Source organism: Acipenser ruthenus, chromosome 47 (genome assembly GCF_902713425.1).
Source record: "Acipenser ruthenus chromosome 47, fAciRut3.2 maternal haplotype, whole genome shotgun sequence".
NCBI lineage: Eukaryota > Metazoa > Chordata > Actinopteri > Acipenseriformes > Acipenseridae > Acipenser > Acipenser ruthenus.
The window spans coordinates 1,243,786-1,269,407 of record NC_081235.1 but is presented as its reverse complement, the minus strand read 5'-3'; the positions used below and the strand labels follow the sequence as shown (position 1 = coordinate 1,269,407).

Below are 25,622 nucleotides of genomic sequence, written 5' to 3'. Positions count from 1 at the left end.
AAACCATACACGACGTGGTTAGGTACAAGAATAATATTTATTCTGTTAAACTGTATCAATGCTGCAGGATTAAGCATGCCACAGAATAAAGCATGCCACAGAATAATCTGTAACCCATTCTCAGTGTTTTCAACAAATGACTCTTCTGAAGAGTTCATAGTAGTGCTATGATCCTTAAGCTCCTCCCCTTTTTCCCCAGACTTTGATTGATTTATGACCCGTCCCTTTTTACCAGACATCCATCAAAAATAGCCCTCCCTACAAATGGCAAATGTTGTACCCTTATTTTATAGGCTATTACAAAGAAAAGACAGAAAGAAAGAAAGTTGGATTGTAATGTATTGTTTTTTGACTATGTTCGAGACCCTCCGTAACAATAACCAGGAGGTTATTATCATACAGAGAGTCCCTAAACTTTTTTCACTATGTTCAAGCCCCTCCGTAACAATAACCAGGGGTTATTACCATACAGAGCGTCCCTAAACATTTTTTATTATGTTCAAAATCCTCCGTAACAATAACCAGGGGTTATTACCATACAGAGCGTCCCTAAACATTTTTTATTATGTTCAAGATCCTCTATAACAATAACCAGGGGTTATTACCATACAGAGAGTCCCTAAACATTTTTTATTATGTTTGAGATCCTCCATAACAATAACCAAGATTATTAACATACAGAGAGTCCCTAAACATGTGAAAGAGTCTCATAATCAGTATATTATACAGATATTACACTGAAAATTAACCCATAATAGCAACTCTCAAATGCGCCGGGCCCTACATTTCGGTTGGATTTCCAGGCTGTGGTAGGTAGCTGTGTCAATTCCATAATAAACATGTATCCATCTAATGGTTGATTTTAATAATACAACATGTTCTAAAAAACGATTTAAAGTTGTTTTTGAATACAATAAAGGTTAGCACAGGCTGCATTGTAAAGGATTTAGGGTATTTTAGGAGCCTACCCATAATGCCCCGTATTTGCATACTGGTTTCTATTAACATTACAGAGAACTCTAAAATACGATTTAAAAGGTATTTAAGGTATTTTAGACATTGATAGATGTTACCAATACGTTCTTTGTCTTATTGTGCTTGTTTTAAGACCATACAAGACATTGTTAGGTATAAGAATAATATTTTTTCTGTTAAAAAAAATGTATCAATGCATGCCGCCTACTGCCATCTGATGGTTGAATTTAATATTGCAGTGGCTACGACCTGGATATGTGTAACATACTCTAAAAAACGATTTAAAGATATTGAAAGAGTTTCCTCATCAGTGTGTTTATACACATATTACACTGAGCAATAACCCACAACAGCATCCATGCAATGTGCTGGGGGGCCCTACATTTCTGTGGGATTTTCAGGTCGTGGTAGGTAACTGTGTCCATACACATGGTTCTATGTAATGGTTGATTTTAATATTCTAAAAAACAATTTAAAGTTGTTTTTGAATCCAATAAAGGTTAGCACAGGCTGAATTGTAAAGGTTTTAGGGTTTTTTAGGAGCCTCCCCATAATGCACCTGTATTTGCATACCGGTTTCTATTAACATTACAGAGAACTCTAATTATTATTATTGTTATTATTTATTTATTAGCAGACTCCGTTATCCAGGGCGACTTACAATTGTAAGCAAAGACATCTAATTAATGTTATTTTTGAAGCTAAAAAATTTGACCACTACATTCTTTGGCTTAATACGTGATTAGGAGTAAGGGTCATCTTTTCCTGTTAAAACTGAATATATTTTGGGATTTCTCAGGACTAGTAAGAAATTATAGAGAAAGAAGGAAGAGAGTCTGTTTTTTGACCAAGCAGCAGAGTTATGGGGAATATGGTGAACAGACCCTGTCTTTTGGCCAAGAAGAAAGAAGCAGTCCTAGAGAAGAAAAGGTACAAAAACCTGTTTTTTTATTTAGTAAGAGATTTTTCTTAAATAAGAGTCTTAACTACTATCCTTCAGAAGAATACATCTTACATAAAGGCTTCTTAATCAATATGTAATATTTTAAACTATTACACTGAAAAAGAACCTTATCTAACTGTGAAAAGTCTATTGAGCCTGTTCTTTTTTCAGGGAGGTAGACTTGGGGGTGGGCTGTTCACTGTGTAATTATTTATTTTTTTATTATTTATTTCTTAGCAGACGCCCTTATCCAGGACTACTTCCAATTGTTACAAGATATCACATTATTTTTACATACAATTACCCATTTATACAGTTGGGTTTTTACTGGAACAATCTGAGTAAAGTACCTTGCTCAAGGGCAATGCATGGACTGTTCCCACAAGGCCGTTGGCTGATATTCGAATATGGGATCTTTCTATCTACTGTATACAGGTAATCACATTAAGACAAAGAACGTATTGGTAACATCTATCAACTTCTAAAATACCTTTTAAATCGTATTTTAGAGTTCTCTGTAATGTTAATAGAAACCAGTATGCAAATACGGGGCATTATGGGTAAGCTCCTAAAATATCCCAAATCCTTTACAATGCAGCCTGTGCTAACCTTTATTGTATTCAAAAACAACTTTAAATCGTTTTTTAGAACATGTTGTAATATTAAAATCAACCATTAGATGGATACATGTTTATTATGGAATTGACACAGCTACCTACCACGGCCTGGAAATCCAACCGAAATGTAGGGCCCGGCGCATTTGAGATTTGCTCTTATGGGTTAATTTTCAGTGTAATATGTGTATAATATATTGATTATGTGATTCTTTTCAATGTTTATTTATTCTCTGTATGGTAATAACTGCTGGTTATTGTTACGGTGGATCTCAAACATAATGAAAAAATGTTCAGGGACTCTCTGTATGGTAATAATCCCTGGTTATTGTTACGGAGGGTCTTGAACATAGTGAAAAATGTTTAGGGACTCTGTATGGTAATAACTCCTGGTTATTGTTACGGAGGGTCTCGAACATAGTCAAAAAACAATGCACTCCAATACAACTTTCTTTCTTTCTGTCTTTTCTTTGTAATAGCCTATAAAATAAGGGTACAACAGATGCCATTTTTGACGGATGTCCGGTAAAAAGGGACGCGTCATAAATCAATCAAAAGGTGTGAAAGGGGCGAGGCTTGGAAAAGTGACAGACGCTGTCGTGCCTTTACTACTTATCACACCACATCTTCCACCCTAATGTTGTAGCCACAATTTGCTTCACTGATGTGGTGCAATATTGCCTATAAGGGTGACTACATGAATTGCAGCGTGTACTCCCAACAGTGCACGCTCATGAAGTTTGAGTGTGTGGTGCAAACACCAGGCCATTACTCAGATGATGACGAGGGCACACAGTGACAGCACATCCTGAGACCGTCCACCAGTATATCCTGGAGGCCTCAGTGCCTCTGGATGTGAGATGGTTCCACCATGATGCGGTTTGGGAGCTGATCAGCACCACTTTAATTTCTCCTTGTGACGCCTGTTCCTCTGCCATGATGACTGATCATTTTTTATCTTTTCCACGGTGTCTAGCAAGCCCTGATGTCAGTGCATTTTAGACCAATCATCACCTAGAATGGATGGATACATAAACATTGAGTGAAGAAGAGCTTGGATATGGTAGTTTCCCATTAGGTGCCATTGCAGTGATACCGTAGGATGAACCGTTGAGACGTGACATAACTTACTTCCATGCTACCCAAAAAAGAAGTAATACAACACAGATAAATGTACCTGTACAATGCCAGTATACCCATGCATGGGTTGGACATTAACCTGCAATATGATGTCAGTTGTGGTAACACTTTAGTTTAGGGGTTGCAAATGACAGCTTTTAAATAAGAACATAAGAACATAAGAAAGTTTACAAACGAGAGGAGGCCATTCAGCCCATCTTGCTTGTTTGGTTGTTAGTAGCGTATTGATCCCAGAATCTCATCAAGCAGCTTCTTGAAGGATCCCAGAGTGTCAGCTTCAACAACATTACTGGGGAGTTGGTTCCAGACCCTCACAATTCTCTGTGTAAAAAAGTGCCTCCTATTTTCTGTTCTGGATGCCCCTTTATCTAATCTCCATTTGTGACCCCTGTTCCTTGTTTCTTTTTTCAGGTCAAAGAAGTCACCTGGGTTGACATTGTCTATACCTTTTAGGATTTTGAGTGTTTGAATCAGATCGCTGCATAGTCTTCTTTGTTCAAGACTGAATAGATTCAATTCTTTTAACCTGTCTGCATACGACATGCCTTTTAAACCCGGGATAATTCTGGTTGCTCTTCTTTGCACTCTTTCTAGAGCAGCAATATCCTTTTTGTAACGAGGTGACCAGAACTGAACACAATATTCTAGGTGAGGTCTTACTAATGCATTGTAGAGTTTTAAAATTACTTCCCTTGATTTAAATTCAACACTTCTCACAATATATCCAAGCATCTTGTTAGCCTTTTTTATAGCTTCCCCACATTATCTAGATGAAGACATTTCTGAGTCAACATAAACTCCTAGGTCTTTTTCATAGTTGCCTTCTTCAATTTCACTATCTCCCATATGATATTTATAATGCACATTTATTATTGCCCGCATGCAATACTTTACACTTTTCTCTATTAAATGTCATTTGCCATGTGTCTGCCCAGTTCTGAATGCTGTCTAGATCCTTTTGAATGACCTTTGCTGCTGCAACAGTGCTTGCCACTCCTCCTATTTTTGTGTCATCTGCAAATTTAACAAGTTTGCTTACTATGCCCGAATCTAAATCATTAAATGTTAGCCTTTAGGCGTAATTCGGGGGATGCCGTAGAGGGCGCTCTCCCGCTTTGCGCTCCTTTTTTCTTCTTATCCTATTTCCTTTTCTTTAGCCTGTCTTACCTTCCCTCCGTGGCATCCTGCCCGGTAGCGTCTGCGATCTCTTCCGGGTGGAAGCTGATCCCAGTTCAGCCTCATTTAGTATTTCCAGCCAATCGCACAATGCAGCGCTCGCCACGTCAATTATTAGGGCATGGCCAGCACTGCTCCACGTATGTGTTATTGGCTGCCCCTCCTGTCTATCTCGCTCTCTTTTTCTACTTTAACCCAGCACTATTTCCGCTTCCTTGTCTGTGTTTGTTTTTTGTTCGTTTCTTTCACTGCAAGCCGTTTCTCTGTCTGCGCTCGCAAGATAGTATCAGCTGTTTTCCTACCTGCTCAGTCTGCGCCGTTCAAAACGCAGCGTCATTCTCAACTTGGTCTGCGTTTTCATCAGTTTCAATGTCACCACTGCACTGCAACTGTTTTACACCGGCGCCTCACAGACCATGGTTACCACGGCAACGCCTCAGCGAGTGACTACTGGGAGTGGTAAGTTGCTACGGCGACCAGGCAGCTTTAACAGGCAATGAGAGCCTGTGCCACACGACTGCAATTTCTGGCTCCTGCTGCAGCGCTTTTGCAACATGAGAGCTTCAACTCGCCGAATTGTGACATCTAAATACTGCAGGCTCCTCTTCTAGACCTACATTAACTTACTTATATCATCACTAACTGTTCTAAAGCAAATGCTTTATACATAGACAAGGATTGTAATCGCAATAACCAAATATATGCTACCCTGCTTCACTGAAGCCAATAGTTTCAATTCCAATCAAAACCTCTAGATGGCAGCATAATACCACAAGCTCTACATAATTTAAGATGATTTGCTATCGCTGCGAATCTGGCACTCTCCAAACCTTCTATCAATTCCTGCAGTTCGTTGTCTTTTTGAGGGATTCTCAGTACCCTCCTGCCTCAACCTCTTTTTCTACATATATTAACTTGAATTTTTTCAAATCCAAACTCCTCCCCTTGAGAACCTTGTCATGAAGCCATGCTTATCAGCTTTCTGAGATGTTAAGAATCCACCGTCACATTAATTTACAGCTTCCCTGCATCAGGCCATTCCTGCAACCTTCTTGTTTCTGGATTTGCACTTCCTTATTTGCCCCCAACTTCATCATGGCACTTAATATAACTTTCAAAGTCCATTTCATTCAATTTGAGCTACCAGTCACATTCGGAAACTATGTGCTACGATTATCAACATTTCAGTCAAGCGTCCTCGTATCCCGCAATGGACAATACACTCTTAGACTGCTCCTGTTCAAATCAATAGGTTTTGTAGCAGCCTCCGAGCAACGCATTCCTATCCTCTCAGGTTCTGCAGCGGCCTCAGATCTATGCATTCTTCATTTCTGCCCAAAGGCAGCCCCATCGCCGACATCATCTAAAAACGCCTTAACTCTCAAATACCAATTTTCACCGCATTCAGCAGCTCTCTGCTCTCTACAGCAGGCCACTGCAGACTACTGACAGCACTCCATCGTTTACCCCTCAGATCTCTGCCCGTTCAGCAGATCTTGCCTCTACTGTTAATATCTCCTCATTACAGCAAATCTCGACTCCCTCTTCAGATCTGCTTCTATTGCAGCATACAAAAGTGGCTTTAGTTTACTGTTCAAATCTGCAACTGCTCTCCTCCAGAGCTTCCAACACTCCAGCTTTCCTCCAATACCTGGATCTAAGATATATATATATACACGGAGAGCTTGACTTCCTCAGCAATTTAGTCATATGTCCGCTCATCCTCTCAGATACTACAAGCTTTAATATATGGTACGAGACTGGAAATCTGTTTGATTTATGAATTAAGGAGTTCCACTATTTGGAGAATGATTGGAGTTGTGAAACCCAAATCTCTGATTTATGAGTTCACCTTTTCCATTCCAAACAGACAAGATGGTAGCAAACCGCTGATCAATCCCGTATTAACTAACACAGGATGGTTGGCATCTCATCTCTCTGCCTTAGTTTTAAAAACATCTCAGCAGTCTATTTCATATATTTGTTCAGGTCCAGCTGCCACCTCAGCCCTCATCAAACTCTGCAACACCAACATCTGCCGTTCAACTAAATACAACACTCTCCAACCTTCTGCAATCTGCTCATCACTACATGGCCACACTCTTAGTCCCAGCGACCAAATCTTCATTTACCTCTGGATGGAAAACATTTACAACTTTCTGCACTCAAAATACATCCCATTCTGATTTAATGAGCAACGGATTCTAGCCTCCATCGCCCATGCAAAGGATTCTCTTCACTTAGCCCCCTCTACCGTTAAAGCCTACATCTCCGGAATTTAGTATTTCTGCCGCCTCATCTCCGTCCCTTCTTCAACACTCCTATCCATCCCATCAGTTTGCTTGACACTCGGAGAGATCCTCAAACCCCCCCCCCCCCCCCCCCCGCTCCCTCCTGGCTCCCTATATCAATAGACATTCTTCACTCTTTAATATCTACCCTCAGAAAAAGCTGCTCTGTCTATGCAATGACCTTACCTTGGTAAGTACTATGTCTAACTGCTCTTGTGAAACACTTCCTCTGCAGGATTCCTGAAGGAACAGAGTGCACCCTGTGAACTTACCGTGACAACACCTGTGATTTACCGTTTTTAAAAAAAAAAAAAAAAAAAAGCAAGAGTACCAAGACATCAAGGGGAATACAATGGATAGACTCTGACCGTTAAGCCATTTCAACCATGAGGTCTTGTGAACCATTCCACGCACCCAGATACTGGACTTTGGCCAGCTGTAGTAATTTTACTACAGAACACTACACCTTGCAGTTAAAATAAAAATAAATAAATAAAAAAAAAAAAAATCAGGACTTCATCAGGACTTCAATACAGACAGTTACATCAAGATCCAGAAGTTCTGCAACCTGGTCCCAGGAGCAGACCCCAACCCTCGTCTCGTACTACCTTTCAGCAAATCAATATTCAACTGAATAACTCTCTCTCCGGCCTCCTTCAATCACCACGTGGATTCATGGAGAACGCTCTCGCCCCATCTACCCGTTCCTCCTACTCGACTGCCTGGTCTTCATTTACTCACTTTTGCGAGTAAAAAATAAATAAATAAATAATTAAAAAAAAAACCAAAAAAAACGGATCTCTTACCTCTTTCAACCTACAGCACCTCCTCGCCTTCATCACTCACCTCAGGCTGTCTCTATGTTTAGCCCCCTCCTCTATTTAGATGCTACCTAGCAGGCATTCAGTATCAATTTCGCCTCCAATCTTTCTCCTCTCGTCCGTTCTAGAGATAGCGGATCTCTAGAGAGAACGCTCAGAGGTATGGAGAAAAGCCTGCTCCCCTCCTCTCCATCAAGTTAATCAATCTCTACTGACCTTCTCCTTTGTCTCATCACTGCTCTCTGGCAAGGATGCTTCAACCTATTCAACGACATCGTCATGGAAACCCTGTGCCTGACCGTCGCCTTTGGATTTCTCCGCTGTGCAGAATTCTCAACCATCAATTTCCAACTTCCCAGCTCTAGGCCTCAAGTGCTCAGATCTCTCTCAAATCCCCGGAAACCACTTTATCCTCTTCATCAGATCTTCAAAAACGGTCCAATTAAGCCGAGGATTCAGTATCTTCTGTCAGATCCCCTCTTCGACAGCTCCAGATCTATACTTACGAGTCACTGGTTCTCATCCCGTTTATGCACCCTCTCGTCACGGATCGGACTTTCTTCTACTATTTTTCCCCCCATTCATTCTGGATCGGAGCAGCTGCCTCCGCGGCTAGCGCAGGTATCAACACTTTGATTAAGTCTATGGGGCGCTGGATCTCTTCAGCTGTGAACTTTATATTAGATCATCCTCTGCAGACATCGCCACAGCTCACCAAGCACTTGTTAGCTTGCCCGGAGTGGGGGGCGCCCTCTCCGCCAGGCCCACCAGAGGTTTCCTCCCTGCAGGGGGGTTTTTCCTCTCCACAGTGCGGACGGCTTATAGGCATAGGTTGTCTACTAACATCTCTTGTCTTTTCTCTTTTCTTCTAGCTTTTGTTTATGTGTGCGGCTCTGCGATCTCTTTTCTATCCCACGGTGTGGTTCTTGCGGGGAGCCGGGGGTCCTCTTTTGGGGGGAAGTGAGTCTCACTCCCCCGGCTGTCCGGGTCGGCCTCTCGTCTCAACCACTGCCGCCCGGCTGTTCCTCGCCGGCCTGAGGGGACCCCCGGCCACATCCTATTCTTCTGCTGCTTATGCGCTAAGCCTTCCAGGCCTCAACCTTGCTGTCCCATCTCCTCTCTTCTATTTCAGGTCCAGGACCATTTCAGCCCCCTCATGCAGTAGGCCGTGCCTCCACCTGCCGAGCGGGCCCCGACCGAGGAGGGGGGGGGGTTTCTCTGTTTTCGTCTCTCCTAAACGGACCCGAGACACTTTTTCCTAAGCTCTCCACGCCGCCCAGCTGCCAGCTTAGCTGCCTGAGGATGCTGCACTGAGTTGCGAAGGATCTGTCCTTTTGTCCTGTTCGTCCCCTTCCTGTCTCTTGCTCCACTAAACGCCCAGCAGCCAGAGGATGCTGCCTGACCCGTCGGGAGCGAGAGTCAGTTTGTTGTATGTTATATGTCTAAACTTTGCTCTCTCTCTCACTTTTACGTCACCCAGCAGTCGGAGGATGCTGCCTGACCTGGCGGAAAGTGTTTATATATAATCCTTTGCTCTTCTCATGTCTCCCTCTCTACGTCGCCCAGCAGCCAGAGGATGCTGCCTGACCCGACGAGAAGGGAAAACTCTTCGTCCCCCCTATCTCGTCCTGCTATCAGTATCTAACCTCAATGTTACTAAGCACCATTCCCAAACTCCAGCCCTCAATCTCGCCATCCCTCAAGCTCGTCTCACTCTTAAACTCTCAAATGTCTCATCCCTCTCAAGCCTCCTAAGCAACCGGAGAAATCCTCTCATCTGGTCTCATTCTTAATATCTCACTCCCAATTTCACCTCCTCTCAAGCCCTCGTAGGCAACCAGTGAATGTAGATTAGGAATAGCAGAGGACCTAATACTGATCCTTGTAGTACACCACTGGTTACCTCACTCCATTTTGAGGTTTCTCCTCTAATCAGTACTATGTTTTCTACCTGTTAACCACTCCCTAATCCATGTGCAAGTAGGTTAGTTAGACACGATCTCCCTTTCCTAAAACCATGCTTGCTGTCTCCCAGGATATTGTTACCATATAAGTAATTTTCCATTTTGGATCTTATTATAGTTTCCATAAGTTTACATATAATAGAAGTCAGGCTTATTGGTCTGTAGTTACCTGGTTCGGTTTTGTCACCCTTTTTGTGGATCGGTATTGCAATTTTCCAGTCTGTCGGTACAATCCCTGAGTACTATTGGGAGGATCTCATACGGCCCAGGGGATTTGTTTATTTTAAGAGCTCCTAGTCCCTTTAACATTTCTGCCTCTGTTATGCTAAAGTTATTTAAAATTGGATAGGAACAGGTCGACATGTCGGGTATGTTGTCTGTGTCCTCCTTTGTAAAAACCTGTGAAAAGTAATCATTTAATATATTTGCTATTTTTTTTTCTTCATCTATGATTTTGCCATTTGTGCCTCTTAGACATTTAACCTCCTCTTTGAATGTTCTCTTGCTGTTATAATATTGGAAAAATATTTTGGAATTGGTTTTAGCCCCCTTAGCAATATTGATTTCTATCTCTCTCTTGGCCTTTTTAACTTCCTTTTTGACTTGTGTTTGCAGTTCCAAGTACTCTTTCTGTGTACTTTGTTTTTGGTCCCATTTAAATGCTCTGTAAAGTGCCTTTTTCCACTGAATATTTTTTTTAATTGATCTATTAAAGCATTTTGGCCATTTTGTTTTAGATTTAGATTTGTCTACTTTTGGGATGTAATTGTTTTGTGCCTGTAGTACTACATTTTTAAAAAACAGCCATCCTTTTTCTTTGGATGTTTTCTCTATTTTACTCCAATCTACTTCTGTTAGTCTCTGTTTCATACCTTCATAGTTTGCTTTTCTAAAATTGTAAACCTTAGCTTTAGTCATTACTTTTGAGGTTTTAAAAAATATTTCAAATGAGATGTTGTGGTCTGAGTTTGCCAATGGCTCTCTGACCTCTGTTTTAGTTATGAGTAATAAACAATCCATCCTGAGTTAAACATTTATAGAGTGCCCAGCAAACCAAATAACGTTGTGGCAACATTGTATCAAAGTGCAAACAGAACCATGTGACATTTTAGCAACACAAATTTGTAGACTCCAGACGATCTTGTCAAAACACTGTAAAATAACGTTATAAAATTTGATTTATATAACAAGTTTCTTTAAGTTAAATGAAACAAATAAACAAAATACACTGAATATATACTTGCAAAATAATAGAATTGGTCTGAATATGTATGGAAATTCAAGAGATGTGTCTATGAAATGTGCATACAACGTTACTATGCAACATTCAGGGAACCATTTTAACCACACCATGTTGTCAGAGTAATACGTTTCTGCAACAGTTTCCTCACGTCATATTTGTCAAAAGCAAAATACAACCAAACTACAACCTCACACAACGTTGCCAGGTCGAAATCGGTTAGCTGGGTGTTTATATTCACTTTTTTTCTTAATAACATCAAACTAAATCATTTGTAGAGGTCAGCTACTACTGTCACTCTATAAATACTCTGTTAAAGTGTTCCCATTTATAAAGGAACTAGACCGGACCCAGACTTAAACTGGACCCAGAGTTGTACAAAAAGCTTCGTAATATATCTACGCCTGTTTCTGACAGGATTAAAATAGCTTCTCAGCTCTTACTACCACAATGGGCATCGTGACAACGGCTGCTTCTGTTGCTGTGGTTGAATTAATTAACAAAGGGGTAATCTTTAGTCGAATCGTCTCAACCCTGGGCAGGATCTCGGGGGCTGTGGCTATGTTTGGTTTAGGGGTGTTAAAGTCTGTTTACACATAGTTGCCGACAATAATTGATAGCAATTTTTTTAATCTACATTTGGCAATGTATTGCTGGAAATCTTGCCGGTACATTCAACATGTAATGTCCAGCTTCCTATATAATACTGGCACATCCAGGTGTGGCATATGATACATACTTTAATTAAAAAGCATATCTTGATATCGTCTCTAATTACACGCTCTACTTTTTATTTTTCCGATGCCAAGAACACAAACAAACATAACAGGAACATGAAAGAATACAATAAAACTTAAAATAATTGGACATACATAAATAAAAGGGGGGGGGGGGGATTAGTGAGATGTGTTTCGTGGTTTGTCAAATTTAACCACGGATTAAGTAAATTTATATATTTTTTGTAACACCTGCAGCCTATTGGTGTTATTTATAAACTTTTCAACTATACTCTTAATATCACAAATGTAGCCGTTACGCCACTAGGGGGGGGGGGGGGGGTTGTTGTCATATTTGGCGAAATAGCAATCTACTGTTCTTTAGGTTCTCTCTCCCAGCAGCCCCGTAATGCAGAATGCCAGTATCTGATATATGCTGAGCACTTTAATGATTCCTTAGATTAGTGTCAGAGATTGACGTCTTAGGATGTCTGAGTAAGTAACAAGTTAATCGTTCACATTTACCAGTGAATGTCTGGAGAATATGGATAATCTTTGTTCTGGGTGTTATGTTGGTGTTGGTTTCAAAAAAACTCCAAAAAATGAAATGAATTTATTTATTTTACAGAACGCACTTACAACACAATTTTCAACAAAGCGCAAGGGCTCATCTACAAATGATCAACTGTCATAACACTGGGACTCCCTGTATCCCACAGTTCCATGCACAATGAAGGGTGGACGAACCAGCAGTGCTAATAGACTGATTGTCATATTCAGTTTCTGGGTGAAGCAGGAGGGTGTACAATATTTATTGAATTCTTTTTTTTGTACTTTTCTTTAGGATGAACACAAAAACGAAGGCAAAAGAAACTACTGAGAACCAAGCAGAGCAATAATAAAACACAACAACAAAAATGAGACATCACCCATGTGATTTATTTCATTCCTTACTCCTCCCCACTCCTACTTTTTAGCATGATCTGTTTGATTTTATAATATTATTTTTCTTTTTCTTTTACCCTCTTTGAACATCAACAACAACAAAAAAAATCCTCCAAAAAATCCTTCTCTAGATGTTTTCAGTTACAAGTGTCACATAGGCTTGAACCTCACTGACAATGTCATCATAGGCGTCGCAAGGTGGTTTCAGAACCGAGAGGGTCTCTTCCAACAACTGTATGGCTTCATCGAGACTAATTCGCTGGCTCCCCGATGTACTCAGAAGCTTAGTGAGTTTGTCGCTGCTCTGTACTAGGTCGCCCAGGGTAAGAGAGCAGAGTGGAAGGCCCTTGAGCTGCTCCACTGGAGGTGCCACATTCCCCAGCTCACTTTTGGCCAGTAGGACAGCGACCAGAGGACCACAGATTTTCCCCAACAGTCCCAAGGTGCTCTCATTGAGTGCCTTGACCACCGCAGCCTTCTCTTTCAGTGACACCCCAGAGAAGGCAATCTTGTCATACAGGGCGGGTTCGATACTCTTTTGGACATGTCTGTCCCTCCGTTCGGCGACGTGGGAGATCTCAGACATAACTTGGCTCACCCTGACACAGCTTTCCTCAATTCCTTCGCTTTCTTTCGCTGAGACTGGGGAGATTTGTTCATCTAGGTGAGTGTTGAGGATTCCCAGGGCTTTGTTGGTGATGGTGTAGTATTTGTGGAGATAGTGGTGGAGGCGCTGGGCAGAGCGAATCAGCTCCTCTTCTTTTTTTTTATCTCCAAAGAACAGCGACAGCATCCTGGTGGTTTCTGTTAGTAAAGAGGAAATGCACTGCAATTATACAATAAAGTAATGCACTTGTGTTGTATTGGCTGTTGAATATTACACATCACCTTTGCGGCTGACACCTCTTTAACAAGACAAGCTTTTGTTTGTGATATGCATTATTTGCTTCAGGTAGTTTTGCATCTATCCTACAGGTTTAATGGTGGAACAAAAGTATTCAACAGTGACGTATTTCCCATTGACATTTCATCATTTACAAAATTCTAGAATGTACCACTTTAGTTATGAGACAATGCGGGAATCCATGGAAAAGATGAGAGTGCATGAGTTGATATTTGCAGGGATCTTTCACAATAACAAACTCCAACACCAAAAGGTTTTAATCTAGTCAAAAGCAGATGCCTATTGCTCTAATACTGCTTAAGGGGTGTTCACAATGAACAACGGATGGCCCCTGCTGAGGTTAAGATTGAGTCTTTTTTAACAAAAATGTTCAAATATACAATGAAGAGGATTGAGAGCAGGGATAGGAAGAGCATGGAAGAAGGGAGGGAGGACATATGGATGAATAGATCAACTGAAATTCAGATTATATGAATAAAAAACTCAACTGATTAGTATCTTTAGTAAACTTTAATGTTGAAAAACAGAAAAATCTTGAATGCAATATAGAAAGAAAACAATCACTGAAGTACCATTTAACATTCAAAACAGTTTGATCAAGAATTACCACTTTCTTAATCAGTTTCTTATTAATCCATATGTAAAGATATCAGGCATGGATTACCAGAGTAACTGAAAATCATGATAGTGTAGATGATCCAGTACTAATGAATAGAGCTAGATACGCAACAATTCAAAGCTAACCTAAGGATGGTGACCGTTAGTTCCCTTCCTCTTGCATCATTTCAATTTTAATCTTGACATAAGTTATATTATCCTGGAACTTTTCAGAAGCAGGCCTGAATTCATCCAAAGCTTTCTTATACTCTTCCAGGGCCTGTTCAAGTTGATCTCTGTCTTTTGCCCCCAAAATGGCTTGGATCATCATATCAACGCCCATGAACAGCACCCCTAAGCCCAAACTGAAAAAAGCCCCTGCACACGCTTTAGCACATGTGGATATTACGTTCACAAGTATCCTTCCACTTTTGATTAGGTAACAAACTACAGTGGCGGACACTAAACTTAAGGCACCCAATGATCCACTGAGTATTAATTGAATTTGTTTCAAGTCTTTGATGCTGGGTGACAGGGTTTTCAGTTTCTCATATAAGTCAGGTTCCAGCTTCTCCTTCAGCTTCTCCTCGATCTTCTTTACTTCTGCCTGGATCTCATGCATGCGTTGTATCATCACCTCGCAGTTCTCCTTAATGGTGGCGTCGTTGTTCAGGTATATCGGACTAAAGGACAAACCCAGGTGCTTGTCAAGAATTTCAATGAGCTGGTTAGTGGCTCGGAAGTTGTTCTTCATCAACTCCCGAAGCTCTTGGTTTCTGCGGATGACCTCCTCCCTTTTAGCAGGGTTATCAGGGAAGAAGACGTCACTCCAAGACATTTTTCTTTGTTTATTTTGAGTTCTTGAAATGAAGAGAGAAACATATATTTAGGAAATTGTGCAAGGGCGGCACTGATTTAAATGCAAGAAGAGACTAATAGGTTAAAGGAGAAGTAAACGTATTGAACACAAACTGTTTGATATATTATTACAGAAATAAATGATACAGATCAACTTCAGATGTTTGACATCACGGAAACATCCAGTATCACGCGCATTATATTATTACTTATTGCGTTTAATAGAGACCAGGCAATTATTTACAATATTTGCGAGCCGACCCGGCTTTTAATGCAGACAGGCGATTATTTGAGAACCGCCAATTATTTGATGTTGTACAGTATTTACACTTAATTATTGTAAAGTTAATTAGGTTAAGTTACAGATAGTAGAGTTTAGTTAAAAAATAGACGCTTTGAATTAAAACACAATTTGAAAATAATATATTTCAATTAGAAATTAGATTTTATAGACATTTTCCAAATGTTTGGTAAATTATACTGCATCCAATTTAATAATGTTGCACAGAACGCATTTTCCAGTTTTGCATTTGCAGGCAGCTGGTTTTGTTTGCTTGAAGATACTGTTACATTTGAAAATAAAATAAAGGGAATACACTATTATTGTTATTATTGCTGCACAGGGTACAAGCAACAATATTAAATTTAGCAAAATGCTACACGTTCATTTTTTTCCTGGTTAAACACTCATGAATAACTGAAGAAACCCAACGAAATAGTGCCATTTTCTGTAAGGTGACTTTGTTTTCTACAGTATCTTAAGCTGTGTCACTATAGGATGGAAAAGGGATGCTCTCTTTCTTAAATTTTCAATTTGTTACTGCGGATTGAAAAGCTTACTGAAGTACGCAGAAATACAAACGTAGTTAAATATGTCAGTAAATGTGACTTGTTAAGATGGTTATGATAAGTTCCCACTAGCTGGTGTGCTAATTACTCTTCAGATGAGTTCCACTCGAGTCACTTGATTGACATTTTGAGGTTTGCAATTCCTGATACGACGAAACCACTCCTCTTGTAGTTTTATAAAGTATTTCTTGCGTGAGACCACGTGACATCCTGCTGCACCAAAGTGCTGTCCATAAGCCGCCATATTAAAGACATTTTATGATGGAGTTAGAAAAAAAAAAATTATAAGTTGTCAGGATGTTAACAGGGAAAGGGATAAAAGCAGATGCTTTACTTATGCATTCATACCAACACATTAGGCCATACAACAACATTTTCTACAAACTGCGATAGTTGCTCTTTAAAGGAGATATTGGACTGGAGTCAAATTTAAAGCAAATAACAGGTCCCGATGTAGATATTTATATTCTGAATGCATTCCTATTGTTTACAATTAAACAACGCTTTGCAATTAGATATATTAAACAGTGTACTAATTCATGACATTATCGCATGTTGACCTTGCATTCGAGCCAGGTACCGGATGTTAGTCGACTTTGAATTCCGGAACTTGGTAATCATTGTACAGCCGGGTTTGCGCTCCTGATTATGGCAAGCTGCGTTACAAATACCTGATGGTAGACGGTACTGTAGAATATGTATCATGTTACGTTTCTGTAATCATTTTAATACAGCGTTCGTCATTGCCTTGTAACCTTTGCTCAAGTTATAATCCAAAATTGTTGTCTGGTCCTCCATATTCAAATGTTAAATGTAACTCCTCAAATAGATTATTGACGTAATCTGTTTGGATGTAAAGTCGTATAGTTGCTATTTAAAATAGCATTGAATATTTGTGTTTAAAATAATGTCAGAAATTAAATGAACGTGACAGTAAAAACAATTACCCACATGCAGAGATCCCCATGGTGTGTTAATAAAGTAACTTACCAAACTTTGCTGCTACTGAAACCTCAAATTCTGAATGCCACGACTGCCCTGAAACCATAGCACAGGATGAGTCTTAGGGAATCTCCATTGCCAGAATGCAGGCTCAGACCACACAAGAAAGCTGACTATGCCAAATTTCACAGAACCGGTTGCAAGTGAATAAAAAAGGGCCATCAATGGAGTCACAGGTGTTAGTTATTTGTTGTTAAAATATAAATACATATACAGACGTGCTCAAATTTGTTGGTACCCCTCCACAAAAAACGAAGAATGCACAATTTTCTCTGAAATAACTTGAAACTGACAAAAGTAATTGGCATCCACCATTGTTTATTCCATATTTAATAGAAATCAGACTTTGCTTTTGATTTTTTATTCAACATAATATTGTAAATAATAAAACAAATGAAAATGGCATGGACAAAAATGATGGGACCACTAACCTAATATTTTGTTGCACAACCTTTAGAGGCAATCACTGCAATCAAACGTTTTCTGTAGCTCTAAATGAGACTTCTGCACCTGTTAACAGGTAGTTTGGCCCACTCTTCCTAAGCAAACTGCTCCAGCTGTCTCAGGTTTGATGGGTGCCTTCTCCAGACTGCAAGTTTCAGCTCTTTCCATAGATGTTCGATAGGATTCAGATCAGGACTCATAGAAGGCCACTTCAGAATAGTCCAATGTTTTGTTCTTATCCATTCTTGGGTGCTTTTAGCTGTGTGTTTTGGGTCATTATCCTGTTGGAGGACCCATGACCTGCGACTGAGACAGAGCTTTCTGACACTGGGCAGTACGTTTCGCTCCAGAATGCCTTGATAGTCTTGAGATTTCATTGTGCCCTGCACAGATTCAAGGCATCCTGTGCCAGGCGCAGCAAAGCAGCCCCAAAACATAACCGAGCCTCCTCCATGTTTCACTGTAGGTATGGTGTTCTTTTCTTTGAAAGCTTCATTTTTTCGTCTGTGAACATAGAGCTGATGTGACTTATCAAAAAGCTCCAGTTTTGACTAATCTGTCCAAAGGACATTCTCCCAGAAGGATTGTGGCTTGTCAATATGCATTTTAGCAAATTCCAGACTGGCTTTTTTATGTTTTTCTTTCAAAAGTGGAGTCCTCCTTCTTCCATGGAGCCCACTTTCGCTCAAAAAGCGACGGATGGTGCGATCAGAAACTGACGTACCTTCACCTTGGAGTTCAGCTTGTATCTCTTTGGCAGTTATCCTTGGTTCTTTTTCTACCATTCACACTATCCTTCTGTTCAATCTGGGGTCGATTTTCCTCTTGCGGCCGCGCCCAGGGAGGTTGGCTACAGTTCCATGGACCTTAAACTTCTTAATAATATTTGCAACTGTTGTCACAGGAACATCAAGCTGCTTGGAGATGGTCTTGTAGCCTTTACCTTTACCATGCTTGTCTATTATTTTCTTTCTGATCTCCTCAGACAACTCTCTCCCTTGCTTTCTCTGGTCCATGTTCAGTGTGGTGCACACAATGATACCAAACAGCACAGTGACTATTTTTCTCCATTTAAATAGGCTGAATGACTGATTACAAGATTGGAGACATGTTTGATACTAATTAAAGAAACTAATTAGTTTGAAATATCACTATAATCCAATTATTTATTATCTTTTCTAAGGGGTACCAACAAATGTGTCCAGGCCATTTTAGAATATCTTTGTAGAATAAGCAATAATTCATCTCTTTTCACAGCTTCTTTGCTTTATTCTATGACATACCAAAGGCATGCAAGTATACATGATAAAATAGCTTTTAATTTCATCACTTTTCAGGAGGAATGAAGCATTATTTCAATGAGCTGTAAGGGTACCAACAAATTTGAGCACTAGTAGGCTACGAGTTTCAGTGGAGTTACGGAAATGCAGCCGTGTAGAATTAAAACAGTTGCTTACAGGGTTGGGAGCAAATTGGTGTGCTTTTGGTGCCCACAACCAACCAAATCCCACAACTTCAATCACGTCTGGAGACATTCTCAGTGATGTGCTTGACAGAGGCTCCTGGAAGGCAGCACACTGTTGTAGTAAGGGGGTCTAAACTGCGAACTGAACTTGCTGTGTTTCTCAATATGGAGTCCCCAACAATCATGGCCTCCCTTCTTTTTGCTTCCTGGCCAGCACTGTTTATAGGGTCCTGGATGTTGTTTCTTTCATTCTCTTAATGTTGGTTTTGGTCATCTAAATGTTGAAGTGGCTCAAATTTGTTGGATGTCTGGATTTGTGGTGGTTGTGTTTGACTAAGTTTCTTTTTTTCCCTGCTTCTGCCTATCTGAACCCAGCTGTTTCAACTCTCTTCCACCAGGGAGATTTAAATCTATCACACTAATTACATAATTAGACCAATTAAGTCACTAAAGATATGGCTGGAACAAAAACCAGAAGACACTGCGGCCCTCCAGGTTTTACATACCTGCTCTAGAGGGCAATAGCAGTTAAAGTGGGTTTGTTGCAACTGAGAACATTTTTAGTTCACAGCTGGAGACTATCTTCTGCTGCTTTGTTCGTTGCAATTGGTATTTAACCTGCCTACTAGTTTAGTATGGATCTGCGTACTAACCACAAGATCATCCCCAGTTAGTATCTCAGGTGATGAATTAAGGTGAGGGGCAACAAGTATTTAACATTGAATAGTGACTGAGTTAATAGTGAGTTCTGATTTTGTAACAGGATCCTGTTCTGGTAAAGCATTAGGATTTTATAATACATACACACACACATTCTAACCATTATTTTTCCCTTTTTCTTTTTGCATGGTTTCTGGACCTTGCTTCTACCTGCTTGGACCTAATCATTCTCCGGTTAAGTAACTTTGGTTTCCACACAGGATTACAGGGACAAGTCCATGGCAGATTCAGTTCCATGAATGTTCACTCTCACGATCCCCATATGAAACGTCTTCAGCAACCTCAATGAAACAGATACCCAAGTTGTTGCTACAGAGCTAGTGTACAGTTTGTATGTATTTAATCTTATATAAGACTTACAGAGCATGTATTTTCAATTATGAAGGCAGAGATCTCAAGGTCAGCAAAGTGCGATGTCTGAGATTTTTTTTTTGTTTTCTTGATGATGAGGGCAACCTGCGTATTGAAATAACTAATTTATTAAGGGCTTTATATATCACGTTCTGCAGCTGTCAATACAAAGAGATCCACAAGATGACAATAGATAACCTTATATCAAATAACACTATTGAAGTTATTTATGAATCTGCCTCAGGGTCATTACAATTCACAAAATAATTTAAAAATTGAAAATAAAAACTCTGGCACAGAAGAAGTCCAATCAGGGCAGAACTTTGTTTTTTGTCTTGTCAGTTCCCTTGAATTTCCTCTTTCCCGACATTTTTCTGAAGCACTGCTTCACTGCTACAGAAGCTACCATTAGGGAGGTAGGTACAAGGTGTGGTAAGTAATTCTATTGGCTGTAATTCTATTGGCTGTTGTTTCAGGCATTATTTACCTTAACCAATTGAAATCTCATTAGTTTAGATAGTATAAATGGCATAATTGCAGCCAATTCGTTTTATACATACACAACACTTTTGGATGGAGAAAATTAGGAGAAAAAGTATTTCATTTGCAAATTGCGTGAGATTTTCGTGTCTGGGCGTGAGAGCGTGAGACAAGGTCCAAATGCATAGGTTTTGAGGTGTCTGTGAAGGAAGCAGTACTGAGATGCTGATGTCCGAAACGCAACTAAAAATAAATACTAGCTCGAGTTCTCTAATGTAGCTAATAAGCGGCTGCATTGGAGTTATTATTATTATTATTATTATTATTATTATTATTATTATTATTATTATTACATTTAGAAGACACCATTATCCAAGAAAACTCAAAGGGTTTATCAAGCAATATAATACGATCTATTATAAAAACAACATTACAACATAACCTCAACGTCCCTGTCACTCGGCCACTCGAAGCTGAGCGGTCTTCCAGGATTTTATTTTAAAAATGACCTCGTAAAGTATTTGATTATCCATTGCAAGTTGTTTTTGTTTTTTTTTCCTGGTTCGGCCGTCTGGCCTCAATCACTCAAGAGCAGTCTTACTTCTTGGTACGTTTGTTACTTCTGTTTGCAAGAGCAGCTTATACCATGTATTGAAAGAGAAAACAAAAGCAACACTGTCAGTTGAATGTGTATTGAATGAGTAATAAAGAGAGGGTGAAACTGCCATATTGTTGTGCATTTGTATTTAATCTTCTTATTCGTACTTCGGTAGTCACTTTAGACTTATGAGGATTCTTAAAGAGTGGACTTATATTTGTTGACTGGCTCTATTAATGTCTTTACGCCTCTGCTTCAAGTGCTTACAAGCGTGTTAGTTAATGAAAAGGGGGTTCACTTTATTTTAGGGGGCCTGTTCACTATGAACTAAAGTAGTTACATGTCCTTTCTTCATGACCTGTAGCTCTGCACAACGTTTTGAAGGGTGAACCGCACACACAACTAAGACAATTTGATGAAGACGAAGGGAGTCAGTTTTGGGGTTTGAAGGTAAGCCTGTACATGTCTGAGTTCATGCAGCATATTTACCATGTGTAAAACGGATCACCCTCACTCGGGTTCGTTGCCCCTTTAAGAATGTGACCCAGACACGAGAAATTGATTTTTTTTCCAGCGCTCACGCGCTATTTTTTAATAATCACAAAAGTAAATAAAACAAAGTACACAAAATAAACACCTAGCTCTTCTGAGCATTAACTACACATGCAGGAACCTAACTATTACAGGACGGCTAAGCCGTTTCCCTGTTCCAACAAAACTCAACCACACAGGTTTGCACTGTACCTTTTCTCGGGACTGCCAGGAAGCAGAGCACTCCTTTCTGCCTCCTTCCATTCAGCAGCCTCGAGCAGACTGCTTGCTCTCTTTTTAAACCCCCGCACCTGGGCTTAATTTCCAATAACGCCCAGGTGCGGATGATAATTAACAATAAAACAATTAAACAAATTAAATGAAACAATAAAGCAAACAACCAAACAAAAGTACATTCTCTCGCAGGGAGGTTTTAACCCCCTCCCTGCTGTTTCTCATAACCCGCTATTTTACACATCCCCCCCCTTGTCTTTACAAGACACAGGCCACGAGACGGCCACCTCCTCCCCTAAAACATAACCACCCACCCTCAAGTCCATAAATGTCCTTTCTTGCCCTCTTCCACGGGCAGGCTTGAGGGTGGATCGGTCCACATCCCGGCTCAGCCAGGTAAGGACCGCGCACCGGCGACAAGGGGACCCAACGGATCGACAGGGGCGACCGGAGCGTAGACCGTGGCACTGGAGGATGCAGCAGTGGGCAGAGATCTTCCCCTGGGAACCGGCGCAGTGATGTCCGATCACCCAGGGGAAGCGAAGCAGCGAACAGGGGGAGCGACAGCGACGTCTGGCAGCAGCCCAGCGACGTCTGGGTGCTCGGGAAGAGCGGAGCAGGGAACCAGGGGAAAAGCTGTGGCCAGTGCTGCACACTCCTGGGCTCAAGGTCCAGCGCAGGAAGGTCCGGGAAGACCGTCCGGGTGTCCTGGAGCAAGGGGTGAGGGACTGGACGCAGCGGTGCCGGACTGGACCGTAGGGGCGGTGGTCGGGGCTGTGGTGGAGGTATACTTTCCACCTCCCCCCTGGGCTCCGGAAGCGGCGGCTCCTCCCCTCTGGGCTCCGGAAGCGGCGGCTCCTCCCCCCTGGGCTCCGGAAGCGGCGGCTCCTCCCCCCTGGGCTCCGGAAGCGGCGGCTCCTCCCCTCTGGGCTCCGGAAGCGGCGGCTCCTCCCCTCTGGGCTCCGGAAGCGGCGGCTCCTCCCCTCTGGGCTCCGGAAGCGGCGGCTCCTCCCCTCTGGGCTCCGGAAGCGGCGGCTCCTCCCCTCTGGGCTCCGGAAGCGGCGGCTCCTCCCCTCTGGGCTCCGGAAGCGGCGGCTCCTCCCCTCTGGGCTCTGGCAACGGCAGCTCCTCCCCTCTGGGCTCTGGCAACGGCAGCTCCTCCCCTCTGGGCTCTGGAAGCGGCAGCTCCTCCCTTCTGGGCTCAGGAGACTGTGGAGCTACGCTAGCCTGCTCCCATTCCAGGAGTAACCGCTCCAATTCTGTTGGCTCCCTCCTTTTCACTGGAGCCAACCCCATCTCTCTCCCCCATCTCTCAAGTTGCTCTCCCTGAGCAACGGCATTCTTGGTGATCTGCTCGATCAGCTGTAGTAAATCCATTTTCTGGGTCTTAGGGGCGCCCACACTCTCTGCCACCAAATGTAAAACGGATCACCCTCACTCGGGTTCGTTGCCCCTTTAAGAATGTGACCCAGACACGAGAAATGGATTTTTTTTTCCAGCGCTCACGCGCTATTTTTTAATAATCACAAAAGTAAATAAAACAAAGTACACAAAATAAACACCTAGCTCTTCTGAGCATTAACTACACACGCAGGAACCTAACTATTACAGGACGGCTAAGCCGTTTCCCTGTTCCAACAAAACTCAACCACACAGGTTTGCACTGTACCTTTTCTCGGGACTGCCAGGAAGCAGAGCACTCCTTTCTGCCTCCTTCCATTCAGCAGCCTCGAGCAGACTGCTTGCTCTCTTTTTAAACCCCCGCACCTGGGCTTAATTTCCAATAACGCCCAGGTGCGGATGATAATTAACAATAAAACAATTAAACAAATGAAATGAAACAATAAAGCAAACAACCAAACAAAAGTACATTCTCTCGCAGGGAGGTTTTAACCCCCTCCCTGCTGTTTCTCATAACCCGCTATTTTACACATGACATTTAAACCTGACCAAATAAAAACTTTCACACACCTGCTAATCCCAAATTATAATCCCAGTATTGATGTTGGGTTCCCTCTGTGATAGAAGCAATAATCCTCTAACAAAATGAAAAGAAAAACACCTGCAGTACCAGGTTTCTTGTGTGTGATTACAGGGGGTGTCAAAACTTTGATTTCGTCCATAATTTAACATCTTAGTAATTAAGGTATTGACTGTGGAAATAGACAATAGGTCTCTGAACGAACCCTTTTAATATCACTTAAGTAACTTTTAACAGAAGAAGAAAATGCTGATTTTTAGGTTTACTCTTTGATTATTTATCATGAATAGGTGCCACCACACCTTTTAGACCATAACTTTACATTGTAACAAGTTAATTCAGTAACTGATTTATTAACTGTGAGAAATGTTACAAGATATGACTTAACAAATTGGTATGCCACCGATTATTAATAGAATAGCATATATTGTTTTATTACTATGTTTACTACTATGTGTGTTAATAGGTAAGTGCTACTACAACATTTACTCCATAACTTTACATTATAGCAGATAATTTACTAAGCCATGTATTAACTGTGAGAAGATTTACTATAAATCAAGTAATCAATGGTCTAATAACTGTTAACTATTAACAGACCAGTAAGTAATGTTTATTAATGTAATATCTACTCATTTGTTAATAGTTAATAGGTGCCCCTTAAAAAAGTGGTTTTCAATCCTGGTCCTGGAGTTACCCCTGTGTCTGCTGGCTTTCGTTCCAGCTGAGTTATCAGTAACTTAGTTGAACGCTTATCTGAACTACCTCTGCCTGTTTAAGGGAGGAAAACCACTGAGAAAGGCAAAATGAGATCAATTAAGGGTTCAATTCAGTAGTTAAGAGCTTGGATGGACCAAAAACCAGCAGACACGGGGAATCCAGGACCAGGATTGAGGTTGAAACATGTTTGTTTTATTTTTACCCCCATTCCGAATCATTAGAATAAAAAGAAAAACTCCGAAACTTTAAGAGGTTTTTTTTTCTTCTTCTTCTTTTTCTTGACTTTGTTGTTTTGAGCGCCGCCACCCGAATCTACCCTTAACCAGTATCGTTGTGGGGGGTCTACGCACATGTTCTGCTGATTTTTGGAAACTTTGAATAAAAGTGCAAGATTGTTCACTTATACTAACCCTTACTTTCCACAACATAGAGCAGTTTGCAGTGTGGAAGCACATACATGTGCATTCAAAAAAAAGAAAAAAAAGTAATGTGTCTTTCCTATACCAGCAAGTCATTCTAGCATTTTATCACTGTTCAGTAAATGAGGCACAACTTGTGTTGGGAATAAAAAAAACTACACAAACATAAGACTGACCGATTCAGTTTGTCAGTCTAACAATTCCTGCCACCCTGTCTTTAAATGAACACAGCTCACCTGGTTCTCTGTTGGATGTGTGTCGGTTGTCGTCTCGGCGTCAGGCTGACTGTGGGTCAGGCTCGGGTGATCCACTGCTCTTATACACAGTGAGCTGTGCTGGTCCAGGTTCACTCTCCTTTCCTGGAATCTGAGTCACGGTCCCCTCCTCCTCCTGCTGGTACAGTGCCCCATTTCCTGCTTCCTCTTTCTGCAGTAATCAGAAATCGGTGATGGAAAAGTACAGTACACACAGGGTGCTGAACTGGAACAGGTCCAGGTTCACTCCCCCTTTCCTGGAATCTGAGCATGAGCCTCCTTCTGAAGAAAGCTTTGCACAATCCCCCATTTCCTGCCCACTCCTCCTACAATGATCCTGCAGTACAATGTGTTTAATGATGCAATAAAGCCATGTTGTTCAGAGGGTTA

General features: G+C 41.1%; 1 protein-coding gene and 1 long non-coding RNA gene across 4 annotated transcripts in view; one reads left to right on the top strand and one right to left on the bottom strand.

The window, feature by feature from the left end:
* The window catches only part of LOC131721022 (uncharacterized), a 33,395-nt gene extending 20,594 nt beyond the window's left edge, over positions 1-12,801 (top strand). The window contains exon 3 of the long non-coding RNA XR_009319819.1: positions 12,725-12,801. This is a non-coding gene — a long non-coding RNA (uncharacterized LOC131721022). The remainder of the gene's footprint in view (positions 1-12,724) is intronic.
* Positions 12,381-25,374, bottom strand: LOC117401364 (single-pass membrane and coiled-coil domain-containing protein 3-like). 3 transcript variants are annotated; one of them, XM_059013848.1, is made up of 3 exons: positions 25,215-25,371; positions 17,024-17,071; positions 13,642-15,186 (listed from the first exon to the last, which is right to left on the bottom strand). In XM_059013848.1, exon 3 carries the CDS (start codon positions 15,162-15,164, stop codon positions 14,490-14,492), a length of 675 nt encoding a protein of 224 aa, XP_058869831.1. In that variant the 5' UTR covers positions 15,165-15,186; positions 17,024-17,071; positions 25,215-25,371; the 3' UTR covers positions 13,642-14,489. The 3 variants fall into 3 exon arrangements, with proteins under 3 accessions (XP_033857869.1, XP_058869831.1, XP_058869830.1); XM_034001978.2 differs by lacking the exons at positions 13,642-15,186; positions 17,024-17,071 and adding an exon at positions 12,381-13,629 and having other exon boundaries at positions 25,215-25,374; XM_059013847.1 differs by lacking the exon at positions 17,024-17,071.
* Between the last annotated feature and the right edge of the window lie 248 nt (positions 25,375-25,622).